The following is a 25,686-nucleotide window of genomic DNA, read 5'->3' as shown; positions in this document are numbered from 1 at the left end:
ATGCATCTTTTAATAATCATATAGAAATGGTTAAATTACTTCTTGAACAAAAAGGAATTGATATTAATGCTAAAGATATTTATTTGTTTTATTTGATATTTATTTTAATAATTTTATATTTCAAAATAATATTTGGAAATTCTTTAAATTATTTAATACAGCACTTATGAAAGCATCTTTTAATGGTCATATAGAAATCGTTAAATTACTTCTTGAACAAGAAGGAATTGATATTAATGCTAAAGATATTTATTTGTTTTATTTAAAATTTATTTTAATAATTTTATATTTAAAAATAATATTTAAAAAATATTTTCATTATTCCGAACAGCACTTACATTAGCATCTGAAAATGGTCGTACAGAAATCGTTAAATTACTTCTTGAACAAGAAGGAATTGATATTAATGCTAAAAATATTTATTTGTTTTATTTAATATTTATTTTAATAATTTTATATTTCAATATAATATTTGGAAATTATTTAAAATATTTGAAACATCACTTATGAAAGCATCTGAAAATGGTCGTACAGAAATCGTTAAATTACTTCTTGAACAAGAAGGAATTGATATTAATGCTAAAGATATTTATTTGTTTTATTTAATATTTATTTTAATAATTTGGTAATTCAAAATAATATTTGGAAATTATTTAAAATATTTAATACAGCACTTATGAAAGCATCTTTTAATGGTCATATAGAAATAGTTCAATTACTTCTTGAACAAGAAGGAATTGATATTAATGCTAAAGATATTTATTTGTTTTATTTAATATTTATTTTAATAATTTGGTAATTCAAAATAATATTTGGAAATTATTTAAAATATTTTGGACAACACTTATGGATGCATCTTTTAATGGTCATATAGAAATAGTTAAATTACTTCTTGAACAAGAAGGAATTGATATTAATGTTAAAAATATTAATTTATTTTATTTGAAATTTATTTTAATAATTTTATATTTAAAAATAATATTTAAAAAATATTTTCATTATTCCGAACAGCACTTACATTAGCATCTTTTAATGGTCATATAGAAATAGTTAAATTACTTCTTGAACAAGAAGGAATTGATATTAATGCTAAAGATATTTATTTGTTTTATTTAATATTTATTTTAATAATTTGGTAATTCAAAATAATATTTGGAAATTATTTAAATTATTTAATACAGCACTTATGAAAGCATCTTTTAATGGTCATATAGAAATAGTTCAATTACTTCTTGAACAAGAAGGAATTGATATTAATGCTAAAGATATTTATTTGTTTTATTTAATATTTATTTTAATAATTTGGTAATTCAAAATAATATTTGGAAATTATTTAAAATATTTTGGACAACACTTATGGATGCATCTTTTAATGGTCATATAGAAATAGTTCAATTACTTCTTGAACAAGAAGGAATTGATATTAATGCTAAAGATATTTATTTGTTTTATTTAATATTTATTTTAATAATTTGATATTTCAAAATAATATTTGGAAATTATTTAAATTATTTAGAACAGCACTTATTGTTGCATCTTGGAAAGGTCATACAGAAACTGTTAAATTACTTCTTGAACAAGAAGGAATTGATATTAATGCTAAAGATATTTATTTGTTTTATTTAATATTTATTTTAATAATTTGATATTTCAAAATAATATTTGGAAATTATTTAAAATATTTGAAACAGCACTTATGAAAGCACCTTCTTATGGTCATACAGAAATAGTTAAATTACTAAATGAAAAAGGGGCATAAAAATTTTTTATATGAACTGGTTCCATGATCCATCATAAATTGTATAAATGCTCTTTCAAATACCTTATCTTTTCGCATGTTGAAGTTTTTTTCATGAACAAATAACTATTGGTATCAATATGTTTGTTGTTCTCCATATTTCTTCGATTTTTTGTTTTATTGGATCGAGTTTTTTTTTCTTTTTCTTTTTCTTTTCCAACTTTTCGATCTCATCATCCAATCTCTTTATGAGGTTTAACTTCTTGTTGAATTTTTTTGATTCCAATTTAAATTCTTTGCAGTCGGATAACAATTTCATGTTTAATATAATGATATATCACCAATTCAATATATTGGAATCAAACTAATTATTTCAGTATTAACATTAGAAAATACGTATTCATTTTCCAAATTAAAACAAAAAATTTATTTCATTTTGAACATATATTAAATTCATAATAATTCCAATTGTCCTTTTGGTTTTCTAAAATTTTTTGGAAATCTGAAATATAATACATTTCAAAAGTAAAAAAAAATCTTAATCATCTTGTTTTCTATCATGAAAGTTTTATTGATATAACAATCTTATCTTCACTTAAGCTTAAGAAGTTTTGGTTGGTAATCCCTAATTTCTGTTTTATCTGGAAGTTCTTCTAAAATCCATTCTAACTGTCTATTTCCGGTTTGACAAATCTCTTCTAGTTCTACGGCAAGGTTTAGAGTTGCCATTCCATCAATTGTTCCGATTATCCGATCTGTCAAATTCATCACATCGCCAGCACATCCATTTGTCTGCATCATCAAATAAGGGAATAACTCTATAAGCAATCCAGCAAGGAAAAACCTTGTAAATGCATAAGTCTTTGGATGAGATAAAAATGAGTCCCATATTCTTAGTACAATGGCCATAGGAAATTCTCGCTTACATAGAAGAATTATTGGCCTATAAAGGAACACCAAAGATCCTAAGTTATTTTTCGTGATCCATTTCTTTAATGAAGAGTGATACATTGTTGAAATAGCTAATACCCGATCAACAACAAATTGTTGTACCCCTGCAAGGTCAGCAAACATTCTATCTTGTTGGGTAATTGATAAGATCCCGCATAAAAGCCAAAACAAAAAAGCTTCAGCAGCATCGCGCGTCACTTTTCCTTTTTCAAAGAAAATTGCGGTTTCTTCATTTTCCCATTCTTTGATGTACAAAACTATTAATGGGGATAGATAATCACCCATACCTTGTACGTATTCAGTGTCTTTATTATATAGAGCATAGCATGCCAAAACATTTCTTAAAAGATTAAGATTTGGATGATTATCATCTTGAAATTGTGGTAAATTACGGTCAGTTCTTTTAACATCATTATCAATTACTCTTAAAACTTCACTTATTTCTTTGATTTCAGAGGTTTGTGATGATAAAATGGATTTATATTGATTCTTAATTATTTTGTATTCTTCGATTTTGTTCTTCATTACAGAATCGTTTTCTTCCGGTGTCATAAGTGGCGATGTTACTCCAAGAAGCATAGGCCAAATGAATCTTCTTGCATCATCTTGAAGTCCTCTTTTAAAGATTTCTTGTTTTAGTTTATCAAAGTGTTGACTTGTTTTGTTTTCTTCAAAAAATATTAAACAATCTGATAAAGATAATGGCTCTGATTGAGTTAAATCATTTTGATTTAATCTTGATAAAAACTTTATATGTTCTGATAAAAACATAACTTGTTCTGCTGTTGTATGTTTATTGTTGTCTTTAAAAAAGCCAAGAAAATTTTTTGGTTGATTGATTTGATATTTGAATTTTGTTGTTGGTGATTCATAGAGTAATTTTTTAAAATGAAGAAATTCTATAAGCTGAGATATAACTGCTTGTGAAAAACTATGTAATATAAAGGGTGGGATTTCAATTGATTTTTGCATAATAAATGTTAGCGCAATTGTTTTCATTGATTCATTATGAACGATGATTTCTTTTATATCACTTAAAAATATTAATAATAAGAAATTTGAATTTGGTGAAAGAAATTCGGAATAAAAATCTTCTTTTGGGATCCATTCAAAATAATAAGTATTTTGACTTACACATAAATACAAGCTTCCAAAGTAAACTTTTCCTGGCATTGCTTCAAAGGATACTTGATTAATTCTTATGACTTGTCTCTTATCCATTTATTTTTATTTGGCAAACTTATTTCTATTGAATATTTTTTGACATTTCACAAAAATTACATGAGAAATGATTACAAAATTATCAAACCAAATACTATAAGACATAATTTTACAGAAAACGAAATTATTATGAAAGATATACAAATTCGTGGATTTATGCAAAATTTTACAAATTTAGCAAACTTTCAAATTCATGAAAAATATCGATTTTTTACCGAAATTATTGATTTTCTTCAATCTGCAATAAAATCTGATGTTTCTTTTTTCGTTAATTTATGTGGTAGTTATATTATGGAACAATTTTTCCAGCCCATTGATTTAGATTCCTATGCATATGTATTATATATTTTAAATTTTCTTTATACTAATTATAAAGAATATTGTGATTTTTTAATAAATCCTATGTTTGCAAATACTTTACTTAATTCAGCCACATACTTACCTAATGAAAATCCATCTAATATCAATGATTCTTTTTACGCTGAAAAAAATTTAAACAGGATCCCGATACGTTTAATTAATTTGTTTCGACTATTTTTTAGTGATCATCCAGAGATATTCGATATTCATTCAATCATTGAAAGATTTGTAAAACTTCAAAATTTTGCATTTCAAGCACATTTTACGGTAATTTCTTTTCACGTGTTAGAAATTTTTCATTCATTAATTCCTAATCCTATATTTTCATCCGACGATTGTATAATAATTTTAAGAATTTTGTCGAAAGATTTGTTTATACCAACTGAAAATGAATATCCAGACGAGTTAGAGAAATATATAATTATAATGAATGACTTATGTCTTAAAGATGAACGATTTATAATAGAAATTTGTGATAATATAATATCAAAAGAAAAACTTTTTAATATTCTTTCTGATAATGATAATTTTATATGTCATTCCGAAATATGTAAATTATGGATAACATTTCTAAATTCATCTTTATGTAATATGTTTTTACCTTGTATTAATTGGGATATATATAAACAAATGCTTGATTGTTATCAAAGGTTTGATAAGGTTTGGAAAGCAGTAAAAAGTTTTAATGTTTTTTGTAAGTTTTGTGACATTGCATTCCAAAAGAATAATAATTTTATTGTAATTGCAATTGAAAAAGGTGTTTTCGATAATATTATTTCATATTTATCATTATCATTTAAAACAAAAACTTATGCAATGCATACAATAGCTAAAGCAATGCAAATAAACTTCGATGCAATGATTCAAATAATCGAACAAAATGATTTAATTAATGAATTCATCAATTATTTTGATTCTCAAGTAATTGATGACTTTTGTTTAGAAGCTTTATGCATAATTATAAATTATTATGTAGCTCATGAAATACAAATTCCAGATTCATTTTATAAAGAAGAATTTATTGGATTTTTACAAAATAACATAGAAAACCCGAAAGTAATGTTTCTATTGGATATAATATAATATAACTAAATAAAAATGATAAATTTTTTATTGTTTTTCCTAATGTTTACAAGATAAATTTGAGGTTTTTTTATCCTAATTCAAAATAATCTTTGTGTATTATTGTTATGTTGTAGTTATGCTATAGTATATGTGATTAATAATGAAATATGATAATAATGAAATGTTTACAATAACCTTAAAGGACTAAACGTCACCGATACAAGTTTTTGAGACCCTCAAACCGTTACTGAAAAGCTTAATTTTTGCATGAAGATATTCGTAGGAATTGGCAAGCGCTATCGTGCTTTGAACATAAAAGAAAAATCTACAAAGCAGATGGTGTCTGATGAAATCGTAAACGCAGGATTCTTACCTGGAAGATATGCATTTAAATTGTATTTTCAACGTCATGAATTACCAGAAGGACAAATAGAAAACGATGGTGTCACAGATGGGTCTCTTGTTATTGCACGGCCTGCTTTAATTGGTTCATTAGATTTACATATAAAATCACCTGAAGGTAAAACATTTGCTTTTGAAGTAGTCCCAACAACAAAAGTCGGCACGATTGCCAAAAAATTCTTTGATAAAAGTGGTCTTGATCCAGAAAAACATTATCTAATTCTTAATGGACAAATATTAAAAGAACAATCACACTTAGTAATAGATCGTATGTACAGAGAAACAGATACAGTTTTTTGTGCACGCAAGCCAGAATTACCCGAAGACTTTGTTATGGCTTATTGTACACTTGGAAGTGATTTATTAATTGAAGTTTCAGTACCAAAAAGCAAAGACATCAAATTTATGAAGGGTGAAATTCAAAAACGTTATGAAATCAACAGTGAAAATTTAGCAGTCTATCATAAAGATGAATTAGTCAAAGATGACAAGCCATTACATAAATTCTCAGGCGAAAAGGACTTTGCTGTCTTCACACTTGAACTTACAGGATCACTTAGTGCCATTTTTTCATCTAATTCGGGAGAAGTCCAATCGATATTTAATGCCCAAACGACAATTGGTGAAATCAAACGGACCTTATTACCACGTAAGGACATTGATGCCGATACCAATTACTTACAATTTGATGGAATTAAATGTGATGATGAAGATTGCTTATTTTCATATTATCGTCTCAAAGCCAAATTTACGTTATATGGGACCAATGATGAGGAAGCCATGTCGTTAGTTAACACCGAAATTAAAGAACCCGCAGATAATGGCGATTTATCATTTTGTTATATCTATGCTAATATGTTATTAAATGGTATTAATGTCACTAAAGACATTAATTTAGCGGCAGAATATTATAAGAAAGCTTCAGATGGAGGACATTTATCAGCCATGGCTGATTATGCCAACTTAATGTTTAATGGGATATTACCCGAAGAAGAAGAGAAATATGCGTATACATTAGCACATCGAGCAGCAGATGAAGGACATATTGGAGCTCAATATTTATTTGGGTTAATGGAATTAAAGAATGGGAAAGATTATGAAGCATGTAGTTACTTTAAGAAAGCAGCTAAATTAGGGCATGTATTATCGGAGACTAAATTAGCATATTTAATACTTAAAGATCGAGCAGATATTAAAGATCATAATCAAGCTAAACAATATCTTCAAAAGGCAGATGTCGAGAAATATCCACCAGCAATGAAAACGTATGCTAAAATATTAATTAAAGAAGGAGATGAAGGAGGTTATGATAAAATGAAAGAAGCAGCTAAAAGAGGTAATGCTTCAGCATTATATTATTTAGCTAATCAACATTTCGCTAAGAAACAATATGGAAAAGCTTATGAATATGCAAAGTTATCTGCAGAAAAAGGTCATGCTAAAGCAAAACGAATTTTAGGGATAATGTATAAAAGAGGTTATGAAGTACAACGAGATTTTACAAAAGCTTATGAATATTTAGAACAAGCTTATAAAGATGATGATAAAGAATCACGATTCCATTTAGCTAAAATGATATTACGAGGTGATGGATGTGAAAAGAATGAAGAAAAAGCTTTTGAACTTATACAGAAATGTGCCAAAAAAGCACATAAACCATCGATATTATTGTTATGTAATATGTTACTTAGAGGTATTGGATGTAAGAAAGATCCAGAAGAAGCATTTAGAATCGCAAATGAATCAGCAGAAACTTCAGGGTATTTAAAATGTGTTCGATTTGTAGGCGTATGTCAATTATATGGAATTGGTACAGAGAAAAACAAAGATTTAGCTTTAAAGAACTTAATTAAGGCATCTAAGAAAGATATCTTAGCTATGTATTATTTAGCAATGATCTTAAAGGATTCACCACAATATCCACAAAATCGTAATGAAGTTATTCGATACTTAAAAGAAGCAGCGAATAAGAAATTACCAGAAGCTATGGAAGCATTAGGTTTATTATTATTAGAGAAACTTGGATATGATGATCAAACTATTCTTAATAATAAGATGGAAGCATTAAATTACTTTAGACAAGCATCACAATCAGGGTTAATTGAGTCCAAATTCCAATATGGATTTTTAATGTTAGAATTTGGTGAAGATGATACACAAGCAGCAGAATTAATCCAAGAAGCAGCAGAAAAGAAACATCCATTAGCATTATATTATTTATCATTAATATTAGAAGAAGGACGTGGGTTAACAGCTGATTCGAAACGTTCATTAGAATGTTTAGAAGAATCAGCTAAATTAGATGTAGCATTAGCACAACATCGATTAGGAATGATTTATGCTAAAGAAGGGAATATTTCAGGAGCATTAAAATTATTACGGAAAGCTTCTGAACAAGAATTTGTACCCGCGATGTTAGATTTGATCAAAATATTACGTGAAAATAATGGCGAAGAAGAAGAAATCCAAAAATGGTTATTAAAAGCAGCAGAATTTGGAGATTCTAATGCATGTGTAGAAGGAGGAAAGAATTATCTTAAAGAAGGGAAATATTATGAAGCATTTACATTATTTAAGAAAGCAGCTTTTATGCGTAATATTGAAGGGATGTTTCATTATGCACGTATGTTAGAAGAAGGTAAAGGAACAAGTGTTAATTATGAAGAAGCCGCAAGTTTTTATCGATGTGCTATTGATTTAGGGGATATTCAATCATTATATTATTTAGGACGTTTATATGAAAAAGGTTTAGGTGTACCACAAGACATCCAAAACGCATTTGAATATTATGAGAAATCAGCAAATAATAATGATTCTAATGGTATGTTAGGGTTAGGTATGTTATATTTAAATGGTAATGGAGTAGCACAAAATTATGAAGAAGCATTTAAATACTTTAAAGAATCAGCTCAATATAATAATGTTGAAGCACATTATCAAAAGGCTTTATTACAAGAAGTTGGGAATGGTACTGATAAGAATTTAGAGAAAGCATTTAAGAACTTTAAGTTTTCTGCTAAGAAAGGACATTCTAAATCAATGTCCAAATATTCACATATGTTAATGTTTGGTATTGGTTGTACTAAGGACATTGATAAAGGACGAAAATGGTTATTAAAGGCAGTTGATTTTGATGAATGTGAAGCATTATTTGAATATGCCGAATTATTAAATCATGAAAAGAATGAAACAGAAGCATTAAAGTATTATAAGAAAGCTGCAGAAATGGGACATATTAAATCCATGAATTGTGCCGGTGTTATCTTAATGAAAGATGAAAGTACATATAAAGAAGCAGTTAAATACTTCGAAAAAGCTGCAAATGATGACATGAATGCTGCATGTAATTATGGATTAGCATTAGCAGAAGGTAAAGGCGTCTTTAAGGATCAAAACTTAGCATTAACATATTTAAGACATGCAGCAGAATCAGGAATTGTCGAAGCCATGTTTAATTGTGGTATATTATTAATGACATCGAATAATGAAAATAGTCATAATGAAGCAGAAGCACAAACAATGTTAGAAAATGCTGCAAATAATGGACATGTATTAGCGAAATATAATTTAGCGATTTTATTATTAAATAATGATAAAGTACAACAAAATAAAGAGAAGGCAATGAAGTTATTAAAAGAATCAGCAAAAGAAAATTGTTATGAAGCAATGTATATTTACGCATATTATAAATTCTTAGATAGTAATGACGATGTTGATGATGATGAAGCTTATACATACGCACGAAATGCTGCAAATAATGGTAACATTAACGCAATAACTTTATGTGGAACAATGGCTTTGAATAAAAGAGGAGCAATATTCGATAACCCTGAAAGAACTGCTGTGCAATACTTTAAATCCGCGGCAAAGGAAAACGAACCAAACGCTTTGTATAGTTACGCTTATTGTTTGATTATGGGGTTGGGAACTGAAAAGGATATGAAAAAGGCAGAAGAATTGTTGAATAAGGCAATGGAAATGGGGCACCCCTTGGCGAGGAATCTTATCGATCAATTCAATTTGAGATAAATGAAATAATAATAAAAAAAGTTTTAATAAATAAGATTCGAATATGGTTTGAAGTTTTTTGATAATTCACTTCGGATAATTTAAAGGAACAAGAAATAACTGTAAGCAAATGTATTTTAAAATATTTTACCAAATATTGTATTTATTAAATGACTGTTATTTATTTTATTCAATACATCCAACAAATATAACATTTTTTATGCTAGCAATCAAAAACAAAAAGTATCACCATAAATCTTCACAATACTAATATCATGATGTAAAAATTTTATTAATATTTTATTAATTTTAGGTTTCAAATTTCGATTTTTTTGAGGAGTTGACATAATTTTCTGGTTACTTATTTGATCATTAAATCTTGCTGATTTTTATACAAATATTTTTATTACGGCAAATAAATAAGTGAATGACATGAATAAATTTTATATTAAAGATTTATATATTTAATAGGTTTTTATTAAATGTAGAAAGGGAGAAAATTTTAAATATATTCATAGAATTTTCTTTTGGTTTTGCTTTCCCTGATTAATGAATGAATCATTCCAAAAACTAAAGAAATGACATTAAAACAACATTGGAAAATTAAACGAGGTGCAAATGCACTCCATAAAGATAAATGATATGGATTAAATAATATAAATGAAATTAAGCATGCTAAGTCAATTGATCTATATGTAATTAATTTCATATAATCATCTACAAATATGTTTCCTATTATTTCACACATAAAAGTGTTTAAAAACACTAAAATAGGTGAAAGAACTTGGAAATATTTTCCAAAAGCATATGCAGCATCTAAATTTAATGATGAAATAGTACAATGATGTCCTGTTGCAAAGAATCCACATAATGAAAAATAATAAATCAATTCACTTGTTCCTTTTGTTCGAATAATCATCCAAATATATATAATAAAGGGAAGTAAATATTGATCACCAATTATTTTTATTAATCCATAATTGAATCTAGATTCCATATGTAAATTAGGCATCCATAGATAATATGCTGCATCTTCCCGTGGAATGCCAAATAATCCAATTATTCTTGGTAAAAAAGATAAAGATATTATTCCTGAAAAAAATTGTACAACTAAATTCTCTGCATAAATATATGAATCACTAAATAGAGATAATGAATGAAAAATCGGAAAAATTGATGTTGGAAATGGTAGGAAAAAGAGAGATAAAAAAATTAATCCAGCACCAAGTGACATTTTTTTTATATCAATACTTGCATAATGAGTTTGATAATAATTATGTATATCTTCAATATTATCTAATTTTATTTTATCATATTCTAATAATTTTTTAAATTGATTATGATTATATTCTTTTGCTAATTGAAATTCATATGGGAAAAAATCTTCTATTACACTTCCTACATTTGTGATTGGAATTGGCAATCCAAAAAGTAGAGAAATTGTTGGACAAATGTCTACTTGATTTATAGTTTTATTTGAAGTTTGATTAAATTGAACTAGAGGAGAATATCCAAATAGAAAAGATGATGTCTCACCATATGTTGAACCACCATGATTACCTGCATCAGTCATTCCATGATCACTTATAATGATTAATAAATCATCTTCATTTAACTTTTTTAAAATTTTATCATGAAAGAAAATATCATATTCATCAACTCTTTTTTTAATTTCATTTGATTTAGTAAATCCTAATGAATGTCCCATATGATCAACACCAAGTAAATGAGCAATTATTAATATAGAATCATTAAGTGCTAAAACATTAGGAAGATTTTGATATACATTTTCATCAGTACTATCAAAGTCATGAACTTCATATGATATAACTGTATATTTATTTCTAATATAATCACCAAAAAGCGCAACCGATATATGATCACCGATTGCACTAATGTTTCCTATTTTGGAAAAAGGTTTTATAATACTATCTTTTGTAACTTTAAATGCTGCATCTAGATTATTACCAATTTCAATAAAGACTGGAAGTGTCCCTGTAAAAATGCTTTTAACTCTTTGTAAAGTAGATGTTGGTGGATCTGAATAGGTATGATAGAATAATGAATGATTAGAAAATTTAAGTGTTCTATGAAGATACTTAGCAGCATAATCATACCTTAAACCATCTACAATTACGAAAATTAATCTTTTAAATTTGGGAGAATTTTGGAAAACCGGAATTTCTTCATTATGAATATTACATTCATGGCTGAGATATAGAAAACCTTGAAGGAAAAAAGTTATTCCTAATATTTGTAATATTGAAACTATGAAGATTATTTTATTCACGGATATTATGAATTGAATAAGGTCTTAAAAAAAAAGAATTTTTATTCCATCAAAAAACAATAAATGTTGTTAGGAAATTGAGTTGATCGATTTCAATTTTTCAACGAAAACCGCGGCGGTTTTATTTTATGTTCTCAATTTGAAATTTTTTTGACTTTAAAGTAACCTAACCCATCAATTTTTCTTGTTTTTAGATAGAATAGGAAATAAGGCGCTGAGTTAAGCCCAGAAAGGACGTGATCTTAAGCCCAGAATAGGGCATAAAAATTCAGAAATAAATAAAAACCACTTTTTAAATGAGTTTGTTTGGTTTCTCGTAATAAGCACTTTTCAGGAAAACGTTTGTAACAATAAAAAAAGATTAATAAACGTCTTCAACAGAAAACGATGAGCTTCAATGTGACTCTGTTTTCTTCAAATGAAAAAACAGAAGGCACACTAAAATTCATAAAGAAAGATGGAAATTTATTCCTTAAATATTCTATTACAGGAAAAAGTGGAACAAAAAATTTTTCAAATTCAAATGAATTTAGATTACTTGATTTCCAAAAAATTCATTTTGATGAACAAAACCCAGTAAATATTTCCTTTGAAGGCAATGGATTGAAGACAAAATTAACATTTTCGTTTCAAGATCAACATAATTTTTTAAAATTCTTAGAAATTATTAACCAAAATGTTGAATTTGTTAGGAAAGATAGAGAACTTTCTTTATTTACTCTTATCCCAATTCACAAACCAGGCTCACATAAATCTATATTTAGAAATGCAAAACAAATATCATTGGATAAAATTGAAAATGATCTCTCTGCTATACCATATAGTCCTCCAACATGTCTGTTATCGTTTGATTCATTCAAGAATAAATTTGATATGTCTATTCCTGATGAAGGAAAACCATATTCTGCTTTAAAACTTCAATGGAAAACAATGACCCCCACTGAGCTTAAGCAGAATACCCCACTTATTTCACTTATAAAAATAATTGAATCTGACATTGTCCACAGAAGTAGTAAACTAAATTTTAACCAATTTAAAGATCAAAAAAAAATTCAGAAGATTGCATTTAATGTGCTTTTGACTTATTCTATTTACAACTGGGATGGTGCATTTTATACAGAAGGCCAAATTGATTACCTTTTCCCTTTGCTTTATGCATACATACAACAGCATGGCCAAGATTTCGATGTTGAAAAATGCGAAACTGATGTTTTTGAAGTATATTCTCGTTTTTATGAAAAAGCAAATTTTACCCAAAATTCAACTTCAAAGCTTTCATCAACTAAATCAATGCTTTCGGAAATTTACCAAACAATTGCTAAATCCTTCCCTGAACTAAAAGATATGCTTTATGATAAAAACTCTAATGAGCTTGATTTTTTGATAGACGATTGTAGCAATTGGTTTGTTGACTTGTTTTTATCACCAGAAGATACATTTAATCTCTGGAATCAAGCAATGTCATACGAAAATAAAATTGATTTTTTCAGACCGTTTATTATAGCGGTTTTGATCGTTATCACACCAAAACTTTTAACGGTTTTCCCTGTTTGTTCTGAAGAATTTAAAGAAAGATATGAAAAGTTCAAACATGAGATTGATCCACAAATAGTTTTCGAGAAAACACAAAAAATTCATTCGTTCCTGGAGAAAAATTGAAAATTGTTTATTTTGGTGGAACTGGTTCAACATATCGACTTCCAACATCATTCCAATCACCAGATAAAACAGTACCCTTAGATTCAATGTAGCTCTTCATGAGTGCGCGTTTTGTGTCATCTGAAGCATCTTTATACATCTTTTGAATAAAATGTTCAAATCCTTCACCTTTTTCTTCTTCTTCTTCAAACTTTACAGTCTTCCACCTTTCGTATAATGGCTTTGTTACTTGTTCATCTGCTAATGCATTTTTCCATTGTTGTGGTTTTTCTTTTGTTAATGTTATTTCAATTTTAATTCTTCCTTGATCAACTTTAGCAGAATCTGGTAAAACTTTGTCAAAGAATGCCCATGCTTTAATTTGTTTTTTTCCATCTACATCTAATTCAATTGTTAAAGACTTTTCTTCTGGATGTAAAACCAAGTTTGAAACTTCGTGGTTTCGTATGTAAATAACAACAGTAACAGAATTTGTCATTTGATAGGCATCTGTATTTAATGAAAATTCGTTTTCGCTCGACATAAAATTGTGATAAATGATCAAACAGACATAGTCAAATCAAATTTACCCAAAAGCAAGAAAAGGTGAATTTTCATGGATGTTCGAAATCTTCATCTGGAGAGCCAAGGAAGAGAACTTGATCACTTGTAGAGCAAAAGTCTTCATTGGATTGATCAAAATCTGAACAAGAAAACTCGGTAACGTATTTCGTCGCAGAGTCCAATTCAACAACTATACCTGAAATATCAAACATACTTAAATTAGTGTCTAGTTCCTTTTCGTTTTTCTTCTTCAAATTTGAGTACCATCGATTTTTAATATCGTTAACAGAACGATGAGGGAAAAACTTTCCGATTTGGACCCATTTTCTACCCATTTCTCTAACGAGTTTCATTAGTAGTTCATCTTCTTCCAGTGTCCATGGATAGCTTTTTATATTCGGTTGAAGGCATGAAACCCATCTTTCACGGCACTGTTTTCCTGTCCGACCTAAAATGCTCCCAATCACGCACCAATTTTTTTCCCCGTTTTCATGAACATGATTTCTTAATTTATCATCATCATCTTTTGTCCATGATCCCTTTTTTATTTCTGGTTTAAGAACTTTTCTCCAATGCTCTGATAAACCATTAAACGCTCTTACTCTTAAGTTGCTTCTTTCCATGTGAACTGAATCAAATTCATTCCTATCAAAATATCGAATATGGCAAATCCTGTTCAATTTATGTCAGAAATTTTTGTCAAAACCGTTTCCCGAAATTCCTGACATATATTCAATGATTTATTCTGTTAGACTTTCTGAAAAAGTAATCATTCAAAAAGTGAATATGTCGAAATATTATAAGATCAAATACCACTGAAAAAATCGAATTGCATTTGCAAAATATTCCAATTTACCTATCGTAAATATAACCGTTGCTACTGGACGATAGATTTTTTTCTGTAGATTAACGTTAATTTAATGTCAAAAGAATTAAGCTGCATTCAAAATGGAAATATCTCAAAAACAAAATAATAATAATATTCGTAAATGATACCCTTCTATACAATGATAAAGAAGAGGCAAATCACATTCATAATTAGATAAAATCCAATCAGTAAGTTCATATCTATGATATTTAATACTTGTTTCTAAGCATTCCTCAAATGTATAATTTTTTGTTGCAAAAGAGAAATAATTTCAAACAATTGCCAATTGACATGTTTCTTTTGTTACTTGGCAATTGTTTGAAATCAAATATTTAAAACATTATATTGAACCAAAAAAAAAAAAATGAAATTTGTCTTCTAGATAATAAAAAATGATAAAAAGTTCCGTATATTAAATTTTGTTTTTTATGAATGTCAACTGTTGAATTTTTTTCTAAGTATAAAATTAAACAATCAACATCATCATGTTGAAGAAATGAAAATATTTCTTCAGTATTGTTTAATTTTCGTTTTTCTAAATCTAAGCAAAAACTTATTCTTTCATTGTTATTTCCTTTTAAGTAACAGATGATATCTTCCTTTTGTGACGGAAAAAGTTCGAAAACACATCGTATAAAATTAACCGAATGAAAAAACGGTAATCACATTCAGACCCGATTGCATGGTTAAAGAAATCATATTCAAACTCTTTTAAAAATGAATCATGATAATTTTTATCTAATAATTTGAAATCATCATCAATTGTGAAAATCCGCTTGGTGAAGATGATGTCGCGTTTAAATATATTAACCATATCATTTTTACTGCTTAAAATATCAGAAAGATGCATTTAGACATCCAAATAACGATCAAAAGCATCTGAAAAATGATTGAATATAAACCGTTTATACTTGGCTGGAGAAGCCGTTTAAAAATGAAAAAGATTTTTTAATTTTTATTTTTATTTTTTATTTTGATCTTTTTCCATCGAAATTCGAGCGCAGCGTTGATAAAAACCAATAAGAAACATGGGATATTCTTCTTTCATTTTTTTGTGCGTGATATATTGAAATGATTTACTTTTGGCACGTGTCACAGCAAATAATAAATTCCCATTAGCATCATAACTTACTCCATGAATTTTCATAATTGGCCTATTTTTATTTTTTCTTCCATCTATTTGCTCAAGACTTTCTGAATTTGGAAAATATGGTTTTTCTTGAGAATTTTCTTTTTGCCTTGATCTTTTTGATATAAATCCTGTTTCTTGTTTTTGTGTTTCGCTATCTGTATCTTTTTCTTCATATGAATTATCATCAAATGAATGAGATGCTTCTTTACTCATTCAACTGGAAAACGTTTATAGAAGCACGTTAATTTAAACGCTTTTTTTTATCAAAGCGAAACTAAAACAATCAGCGAAACAAACGTTCACTCTCTGTTTTTTTTTTTTTTTTTTTTGGCGAGATTTTAGGATATAATAAATTGGGTTTATGGTTTCCATTTAAGATATCTTAGAGTAATCATATATGACCAGAATTTTCAGAAAAATGAAAATCAGCTAGAATATTTACAGATCATAGCTAAATCAGAGTGCTATTGCTTAACACATAAAGACAACGAAAAAATTGAAATATGAAAAGTCTATTAATAATTTTATTAACGAATTTTATAAATATTTAGTACATTATAATCTAAAAAATGTAAAATGTAAATACTCAAAACTCTCATGAAAGTTTTTCGAGAATTTCGCTCAAAACACTCCCATTTTGTTGTTCTGAATTTAGATCTTTTGGGACCATTTCATCAGGCAAATAAAAATTGTCCTTTGGATCAAATGGTATTGTTTCTGTTTGTGTACAAAGGGCGCCAGGTTGTGCTTTGAATGGAGGAATTTCATTTACGAAATGTGCCATCAATAAAATAAACATTTTTGGTATTCCTTCACGGACTGGAATAATTGGAACCCATTCCAGCACAAGTTGGTCTACAGGAAATGATTCTATTCTGATTTCACATCTTCCAATAATTTCCTTCGACATAAGTATGCTTGAGCTTTTTATTAAAATTTGAAGAGAAGCTGTAGGGTCGGGTTTTTGGATCGAGAATACTTGATCTTTCCAAATAGGTGGAATTGAATTTGTTTCAAAGGTTTCCCCTGCATAGCTTCCATCAGACATTCCTATCATAGTGGTTATGAATGGCACAGGATAATTCTTTGATGGATTGTGCTTCAAGCCTAAAAACCTAAGAAACAAACTCATTGCGGACGACATGTGATATGAAAAACAATTCTTTATAAAGAAGAAACAAGAATTTTCCTTGTAAAAATGTTCTTAAGCACAAATTTTTGGAGGGCCAAACTGTTTCTCACTGTTTCACTTATTTTAATTTTGCAAAAAGGTTTATAAATCCGTACATTTTATTCAAATCAATTTATTTTATATTTCATATTAGGAGCTTTTCGTGATGCGTCTGTTCCTTCAGCGACATCTTTCAACTGTTGTAGAGCAGCTTGGACTGCAAATTGTGTCATACCCTCAATCAACAAATATAATTTTCTTTCACCCGTTGGTGGCTTCGAGCCAGGCTGACAAAACATTCCTCTTTGTATTATAGTTGTTCCTGTTTCGTCCATTACATTTTCAATTGTTTCTTTTTTGGTCAATGCTTGTCGAATCGACACTGAGAAGTCATTAATACAAAACTCAGCAACGAATTTCCCGTCTTTCTTCTTTAAGATGTTTTCTTCCATCTCATCAAAGTCATCACCACCTTCATCGTCGTCATCGTCAATTTCGTCATCGTTGTCAATTTGCTGCTTCCTCTGCTCTTTGAATGTCATAGTTTCGTTTTTGTCAAATCTGAATCCGTGGCCACCGAATCCAAGTTTTCTTTTAGGTGCGCCACTTATCGAGTTATTACCATTTTGCGATGACTTAATCAGCGCTTCTAATTCTTTAGGTATTTCAGCTTTACTTCTTTTCATAGCTGATGCAATTTCAATTGCATTTAATTTCTCAGATTTCTCAATAAATGTATACGCATATCCTTTGTTACCAGCTCTACCAGTTCTGCCTAACCGATGTACATAATCAGCTTCGTGATTAGGCGCATCATAATTTATCACTAAAACTATCGACATGATATCTAATCCTCGACTTCCTACACTCGTAAGTACCATAATATTAAACCTTTGTTGCCTAAAGTCATGTATGATACTTGCACGATCTGTTTGATCCATTCCTGCATGTAATAAACATGCCTTATAACCTCGTTGAATTAACTTCCCAAAGACTTCTTCTGCTTTTTCTTGCGTGTTCGTAAAGATTAATGCTTGTCCTTTATCTTCATATTCCCCTAAAAGTTTTAATAATCGAGTAAACTTAGTTTCAGGATTTGTAATTATTTCTATGTTTTGCTCAACATCTTTGGAAACTGTATTACGTATACCAACCACAATTTCGATTGGATTTGTTAATAATTTTCGTGCACATCTTTCAACTACATGTGGAAATGTTGCAGAAAACATTAACGACTGTCTATCAGTACGTAATTGTGATGCTATACGTAAGACTTGTGGCTCAAAACCTAAGTCAAACATTCGATCTGCTTCATCAATTACAAAATATCCAACTCGACTTAAATTAAACGTCTTATTACTTGACATCAAATCAATAAACCGCCCGGGGGTGCCCACAATAAGGTGTGCCCCGTTTTTCAATGATTTAATTTGATGTTCAACGTCATTGCCGCCAACAAGGCAGACTGAACACAAGCCTAAAAGCTTGAGATACCGTGAAGCTTCAAGATGTGTTTGAATCGCTAGCTCACGTGTTGGCGATAAAAACACTGCAATAGCTTCGTTCGGTCGTAAAGGTTCTTGTGCAAGAATATGTTGAACACATGGAAGAACAAATGCTAATGTTTTCCCACTACCTGTAACTGCACAACCAATGACATCACGACCTGATAGAATACATGGAATTGCTTGACATTGAATTGCTGTAGGACAACGAAATTGATTATTGTGTAAAAGTGTCATAATGTTGGAAGGTAATCCACATTGAGTCCATTTCTCTATGGGGGCTGGTACGTTTAGACCATGAACTGTAACGTTACCGATTTTAAGTCGAAGATCATCAACTTCATCAGGTGTAAGTGATTCAATTTCTTTGGATGGAATATAAATGTTTTTATGAAGTGGTATAAGTTGTTCTTCAAGATGTGGTGTAATAACAGGTTTTTTTTCATCAATTTGTGGTTGGGGATTAAAAAGTGCGGCAACTGGATCATCTTCTATTTTGAGTTCTTCATCACTACTACTTTTCGGTATTGAAGTAATTGATGATTTTTGTTCTTCCTTTAATGCTTCTTCGAAGAAACTATCAAGTGGATCATCAGCCATAAGATAGTTGGCTGGAGGTTTGATCGGCAATATCCACAATCGTGTCACTTTTTGTGAGAATTTTTAATTTATTCCACAATGGGATTTTTATATAAATCGAAAATATTAATAAACATAGAGAGTAAACACAAAATCACATGTCTTTATTTGAATTCATTTGTTTATTTTCGAGATATTTTTATTTTTTGATTTCAAGTATTTGAATTACTTACAAAAAGTTATTATTGTACACAAAAAGTCAACTCAAAAAATAACACCATGTAGATATAATTTAATCGTTCTATGTAAAAATTATTCAACATATGTAAAAATTTCATATTTCTTTAACATAGATTTATCTATAGTACAAATACAATAATGCATGATGATACTGGGGTAATCGAAAAATAAATATAGAATTTTTCAAAAAAATTTCGACAGGCATGAATAGAATGAAGTCTGGAACCAAGGGAACTGGAGTGTCCGTAGTAATAGCTGTTTAAAAAAATTAGTTGATATTAAAAAATTTGAAACAAATTTTAGAAGGCATTTGAACCTGATTGTTTTTAATTGATAGTAACTAAAAATATTATTAAAAAATAAAAGAAAATTAATTTCAAATTCTTTCTTACAAGTAATCACTAATAATAGAATATACTATATTTTATTATATATTTATCTTAATTACATTTGCTCAATGAATTTATCTTCTTTGAAGTCATCTGCAAAAGGATCTTCTTCAATGTTTGATATAGATATTCCTGTTGTGAATGTGTTTGGAGTTTGGATATCATCAATTTGTTGCTTTGAAATTTCATTTTCACCAATTTCATCTTCTTTTTTATTTTTAATTCGAATCAATATTATATATAATTAGTAATGAAATTATAATAATAACAACAACGATAACACATACGATATGATGATAATTGTTGTTTTGTTATCATTTGTTTGAAATTCATTACTATATATAAATGTAAATAAATAATAACTGTGTAATCATAATATATAAAAGTTAAAAAGTGAAAAGTGACATTATTAATACTATAGTATTAAACTCGACTTGCGATTTCCACCCATCGTATATAGCGATCATCCTACGATCTTGATATTATGGATATATAATATATAAATACATAGTTGCATCTTTGATTAATAAAAAACTAAGAATAATATCTTAATCTATTAAGAAATTAAAAATTCAGAAATTATTTGGGCAATGATGAAATATCATATATTTTATTTAATTATATAAAATCTTGATATTAAATTCTTTTCAAACCTATCGAAAATATTAATAAACTCAAAAAAATTCAAACATACTGATGGCATATTCATGTAATTGTCGTATATAAGTTATTTTCGATATGTGAATGCACATTGGGGCATATATTACCTATTAACCTAATTCAAATTTAAGTATTCCAAATAAAATTCAAGATGTGAATGGATTTCATCATGAAGTTCATTCTATGTTTTTATTTATTATAATTTTATATAAAAATTCATGTCACATGTCCATTAAAATTTTTTCCAGTGTTATTAATTGCATTGGAATGAGCACATCAAAGATAAATTCCTTTCCAGACTTAATTGCACTTACAGAAATAATTTATAACATAAATACAAACAAACTTGATACATCTGTTTCTTCATTACGAGAATTTTATGATAATTCACGAACGTATTCATTCAACTTGATCATCTGCCGTTTCATTTACACTTTGTTTGTAACAAGACTGAAAAATTTAGATATAATTATTGAGTTTTTGAATTTAATTGAACGAGATGAAAATAAAAATCAAGTTAAAATAATTGACGTCTTTTCTCAATTACTTCTGAAAAATAACTCACAAGAATCTAATTATCTTATCGGAAAGTTGATAGAAAAAGGTTTAATTAACTCATCGATTACTATAAATATGAAAAATTTATATTTTTCACATTTTAAAGCACATTTCGTTTTAAACTATCGTTATCAATTTTCTGAATATTTCTCCAAAAACCTTGAAAAACTTAAAGCGAATAATTGGGAACTTCATCAGAAATATGTTAAAGAAGGAATAAATCAGAATGAAATTGCGAAAATAATTCGGAATGATGAAATAGAAAAATTTCAAGAAATATCATCAGAAACAAACTTCGATTTTAATCAAACAATTCCAAAATCACTTTATGAAAGATATTCATTTATTAATCATAAAAATGTTACATTAATTGATTATGCAGCATTTTTTTCTTCAATTAAATGTTTTAAATATTTACTTATGAATGGAGCAAATGTAGAAAACACAGGTAAATATGCAGTTGCAGGTGGAAATGAAGAAATAATTCATTTATGTGAACAAAATCATTCAACATTTGAAGGTGCATATGAAGCAGCAATAGAATTTCATCGAAATGATATCTTTAAATATTTTTATGATAACAAGTTAAAAGAAATTAAGAATTTAGAAGAATTAGGAGCAAAATGTGTTGTACATGATAATTATGAACTTTTATCATTTTTACTTAAAGAAGGAATGAAAATAAATGAAAATATTCTCATTGCTTCAATCATAACAGGGAATTTATATATTACTCAATATTTTCTCGAAAATAATCATATTCCTATTGATTTTTTGAAAATTTCGGGTTTTTCTGGAAATGTGGAACTTTATAACTATTTAATTAACAATAGATACATTGATTTTAGCAAGATTGTTTGCTTATTTCATTTGATTTTTATTAAAATATTTTATTGTTTCATAAAAAATTTTAAATTTTTTTTTAAATATTTTTAGCACTAACAAATGCTTCAAAAAATGGTTATACAGAAATAGTTAAATTACTTCTTGAACAAAAAGGAATTGATATTAATACTAAAAATTTTTATTTGCTTTATTTAAAATTTATTTTAATAATTTTATATTTCAAAATAATATTTGGAAATTATTTAAAATATTTGAAACATCACTTATGAAAGCATCTGAAAATGGTCGTACAGAAATAGTTAAATTACTTCTTAAACAAGAAGGAATTGATATTAATGCTAAAGATATTTATTTGTTTTATTTAATATTTATTTTAATAATTTTATATTTCATTGTCTGATTTTCATATAATTTGATGATAATTTTTGTGAAAAAAATGATGAAAAATTCATAACAACAAAAAATTCTTTACTATTCATAGTATTATTTACTCTTAAAGTCTAATGGAAATCTATTGAGTACACCTTATTATTTTCAGTCTGTTATGGACAGAAAACATTAGAAATTATTCAATTTCGGTATAAAGTATTGAATCTTTTTTAAGAAGGTATTATTGAACCTCAATGAGCACGTGCTCGAGTAAAGCTTCACTTTTTCAATGTATGACGATCAAAATTGTTCGTGCCTTCGGCCCTCGCAAAAATCTTATCATTTTGAAACTTAACTTCCTGATAAATACCTGCTCAAAATGAAAAATTATACCAAGGAAATATAATCAAGCATGAACATTCCTTATGATCACACAATGAAATATTTTGTTTCCAGTAATATTAAGTGATTCTGATATGTTTCAATTTCCCATGAACATAAAAACATTCCAAATCAGCAACATCAACACCAAACATTTCAGCTTAAAGCACAATTTCCAATTTTTTTCACATAGCGAAGTCTTTTCCATTATACAATATTTTACTCATAAAATTAATTTCCATGAAATTATTCGTCGATTGCCGACAGAGCCAAGTAAATTGCCTTTTCTCGTGCCTTCTTATTCTTAATGTAATTAATGATCAGCAAGATCAGCATCACCAGAATTGCAGTTCCCGCCACGCTTGCAAGTACATATCCGACAATTTCTCCGACGCTTTTCTTCTTCTTGTCTGGCTTATCCAACGTGTTTAGACAGACGTCCCAATAATCGCTTGGCACAGTTGCGCTCAGTTGCTTCCATACTGTATCATTTCCAGCGTAACGAATATAATCGGATGTGTATGGAAGACAAAGTGTTACATTGAACACATTTTGTCCATTAACATTTATGGTTCCAACGCCACTTGAGTTGAGGAATATATTATTGAACTCTTGCGGCTCTGTGGAGTTAAGATCGATCCTTTGGAGTGATGGACATGATCCAAACAAATATAACGAATCAAATGTAACACTGAAAAGTTTCGGGAAACTGATTGTCCTTAGACTTGTACAGCCATAGAATACTTTCTCGCCATTAATCACTCCAAGATTTGGAAATGATACTTCTTCAAGTGAGCGACAATATGCAAATGATTCATTATAAATGTGGCCATCCTGAGGGAAGTTAATGTGCTTAAGGGAATAACAATTATAAAAAGAACGCATATTAATATATATAACATATGGGAAATCAACGCTAGAAAGTAAATGACAATCTTCAAAACAATTGTTAGGAATTTCTGTAACTGTTCCGCCAAATGTGACATTAATCAAATTGATACATTTTTGGAAACTTCCGACTCCAAGAAGTGTGGCATTAGTAAAATTAACTCTTTCTAAAGATGTGCAGTCTTGGAAACAATATTCGGATAAATCATGAACACTTGGGATTGATATACTTACAAGACCAGTGCAGTTTTTGAATGCATTACTTCCAATTTGAACAAGTTTTGATCCACCGAAATTCAAATTTGTTAAGCCCACACAATTTTCAAAGGCCGAACTTGGTATAGCTGTCAATTGCATTGAACTTATTTCTTTTAACAACCCGCAATCAGAAAAAGCCGATGATGAAAGTGACGTAACTGAAGGGCAGTCAATTTTCTGTAAGTTAACACAGCCAGAAAAGGCCGAATTTTCAATAGCCTCGACGGTTTTTGATTCAAATAATTCTAAAGAAAGGCAGCCTGAAAAAGCTCGAGAAGGTATCGTTGTCAGTTTTGGCATGTAAACTTTTTTAAGGTTTACACAGCCATAAAACATTGAAGAACTACCGATAGAAAGGTTTGGAAGATTAATTTCTTCAAGGAGATAATTTAACGAAAAAGAAGAAGTTCCTACTTGTCTTAAGTTAATGAATGTGTTTTTGTCGAATGAAATATTAATCTTTGTTAAAAAATTATCTCCAACTATTTCAAGTTTTGGGATATAAATACTTTCGATTTGTATCCCATCGAAAACACTTTCACCCAACTCGATGACGTTCGGGAAGTTAATGTTCGTAAAGTTTGTACACTCTTTGAAAGCGCGGCTATCACAAAATGTTAATTTTTCCCAACTTTGCGTCGGGAAATATACTGACGTACATGCATCGAATCCAAATATCGATATTTTTTCGACATTCGGCATTGATATGTCGATTAATGAATAACAGCGACTGAAACAACTTTCGCTGATCATTGTCGCGTCGAAGATTTTAACGAATTTAAGCGTTGATATGTCCATGAATAAATTATTGGGAAGTATTTTTAGGCCATAAATTTCGATATATTTGAAACAACTTTGAGCAAATGTACTTGATGTAACATTGGTTAAGTTACGGAAATATATTTCTTTTAACTCGTAACAATCTTCAAAGAGATTATCGCCAAGATATTTGGCATTAACAATATCAAGCTTCTGGATACCAATACAATAACAAAATGCATAATTGTCGATGATACTAACACTAGTTAAATAGATATAATCAAGTGAAATACATGAAAAAAATGCAGAGCTCTTAATGACTTCAACTTTAGGAAGTTCAAGATAGATTAAATATGTACACGTATCAAAAGCATTATTACCTATAACTAGAGCAGACGGTAATGAAACAGTTTGAAGAGCTATGCAATTGGAAAACGAATATGATTCAACTTCAGTAACCGATGAAAAACTGACGTGTTTGACGTGGCGGTTATCAGAAAAAGTGCGCCCTGAGAAATTTTGGGCCGCCCCAAACTCGGCTACACGAAGTGAATCAGGAATAATCATCGATTGTGGGAGTTGAAGAAGAGAATTTAAAACAAGTCGGTCTAAGTTATTACAATCGCGAAATGAATTATGTGATATGTGTTTGACATTTTCAAGTTCAACATTGAAAATATTTGTATTGGCTAAGGCTTCAATACCTATAATTTCGACATTAATAAAGTTAATTTCAATAAGGCTAATACAATTGAAAAATGACCTCCGAGGAATTTCCTTTAATAAAGGAAATTGAGCACTTGATAATTTTGTACAATTTAAAAAAGATGAATTTCCTATTGTTGT

At 28.5% G+C, this 25,686-nt stretch overlaps 7 protein-coding genes across 7 annotated transcripts; 1 reads left to right on the top strand and 6 right to left on the bottom strand.

The window, feature by feature from the left end:
• Positions 1 to 2,329: 2,329 nt before the first annotated feature.
• Positions 2,330 to 3,268, bottom strand: GO595_007437 (TBC domain containing protein; the record flags this gene model as incomplete). Its single annotated transcript, XM_067920901.1, has 1 exon — positions 2,330 to 3,268. The coding sequence occupies one exon, from the start codon at positions 3,266 to 3,268 to the stop codon at positions 2,330 to 2,332; it is 939 nt and encodes a 312-aa protein (XP_067772347.1).
• Positions 3,269 to 5,602: 2,334 nt separating this feature from the next.
• GO595_007436 (cobalamin biosynthesis protein CobT) lies at positions 5,603 to 9,766 on the top strand (the record flags this gene model as incomplete). Its single annotated transcript, XM_067920900.1, has 1 exon — positions 5,603 to 9,766. One exon carries the CDS (start codon positions 5,603 to 5,605, stop codon positions 9,764 to 9,766), a length of 4,164 nt encoding a protein of 1,387 aa, XP_067772346.1.
• Positions 9,767 to 13,701: 3,935 nt separating this feature from the next.
• Positions 13,702 to 14,217, bottom strand: GO595_007435 (SGS domain containing protein; the record flags this gene model as incomplete). The annotated part of the gene is made up of 1 exon (XM_067920899.1): positions 13,702 to 14,217. One exon carries the CDS (start codon positions 14,215 to 14,217, stop codon positions 13,702 to 13,704), a length of 516 nt encoding a protein of 171 aa, XP_067772345.1.
• A 70-nt stretch (positions 14,218 to 14,287) lies between these two features.
• GO595_007434 (Myb-like DNA-binding domain containing protein) lies at positions 14,288 to 14,860 on the bottom strand (the record flags this gene model as incomplete). The annotated part of the gene is made up of 1 exon (XM_067920898.1): positions 14,288 to 14,860. One exon carries the CDS (start codon positions 14,858 to 14,860, stop codon positions 14,288 to 14,290), a length of 573 nt encoding a protein of 190 aa, XP_067772344.1.
• Positions 14,861 to 16,832: 1,972 nt separating this feature from the next.
• Positions 16,833 to 17,369, bottom strand: GO595_007433 (C2 domain containing protein; the record flags this gene model as incomplete). Its single annotated transcript, XM_067920897.1, has 1 exon — positions 16,833 to 17,369. The coding sequence occupies one exon, from the start codon at positions 17,367 to 17,369 to the stop codon at positions 16,833 to 16,835; it is 537 nt and encodes a 178-aa protein (XP_067772343.1).
• A 167-nt stretch (positions 17,370 to 17,536) lies between these two features.
• GO595_007432 (P-loop containing nucleoside triphosphate hydrolase protein) lies at positions 17,537 to 19,513 on the bottom strand (the record flags this gene model as incomplete). Its single annotated transcript, XM_067920896.1, has 1 exon — positions 17,537 to 19,513. One exon carries the CDS (start codon positions 19,511 to 19,513, stop codon positions 17,537 to 17,539), a length of 1,977 nt encoding a protein of 658 aa, XP_067772342.1.
• Positions 19,514 to 23,181: 3,668 nt separating this feature from the next.
• On the bottom strand, positions 23,182 to 25,407 carry GO595_007431 (leucine-rich repeat protein; the record flags this gene model as incomplete). Its single annotated transcript, XM_067920895.1, has 1 exon — positions 23,182 to 25,407. The coding sequence occupies one exon, from the start codon at positions 25,405 to 25,407 to the stop codon at positions 23,182 to 23,184; it is 2,226 nt and encodes a 741-aa protein (XP_067772341.1).
• Positions 25,408 to 25,686: the final 279 nt, after the last annotated feature.

This window comes from Histomonas meleagridis, assembly GCF_020186115.1.
Source record: "Histomonas meleagridis strain 2922-C6/04-10x chromosome Unknown contig_53, whole genome shotgun sequence".
Taxonomy (NCBI): domain Eukaryota; phylum Parabasalia; order Tritrichomonadida; family Dientamoebidae; genus Histomonas; species Histomonas meleagridis.
Note: the sequence above shows the minus strand (reverse complement) of the source record. Positions and strands in the feature narration are given on the sequence as shown.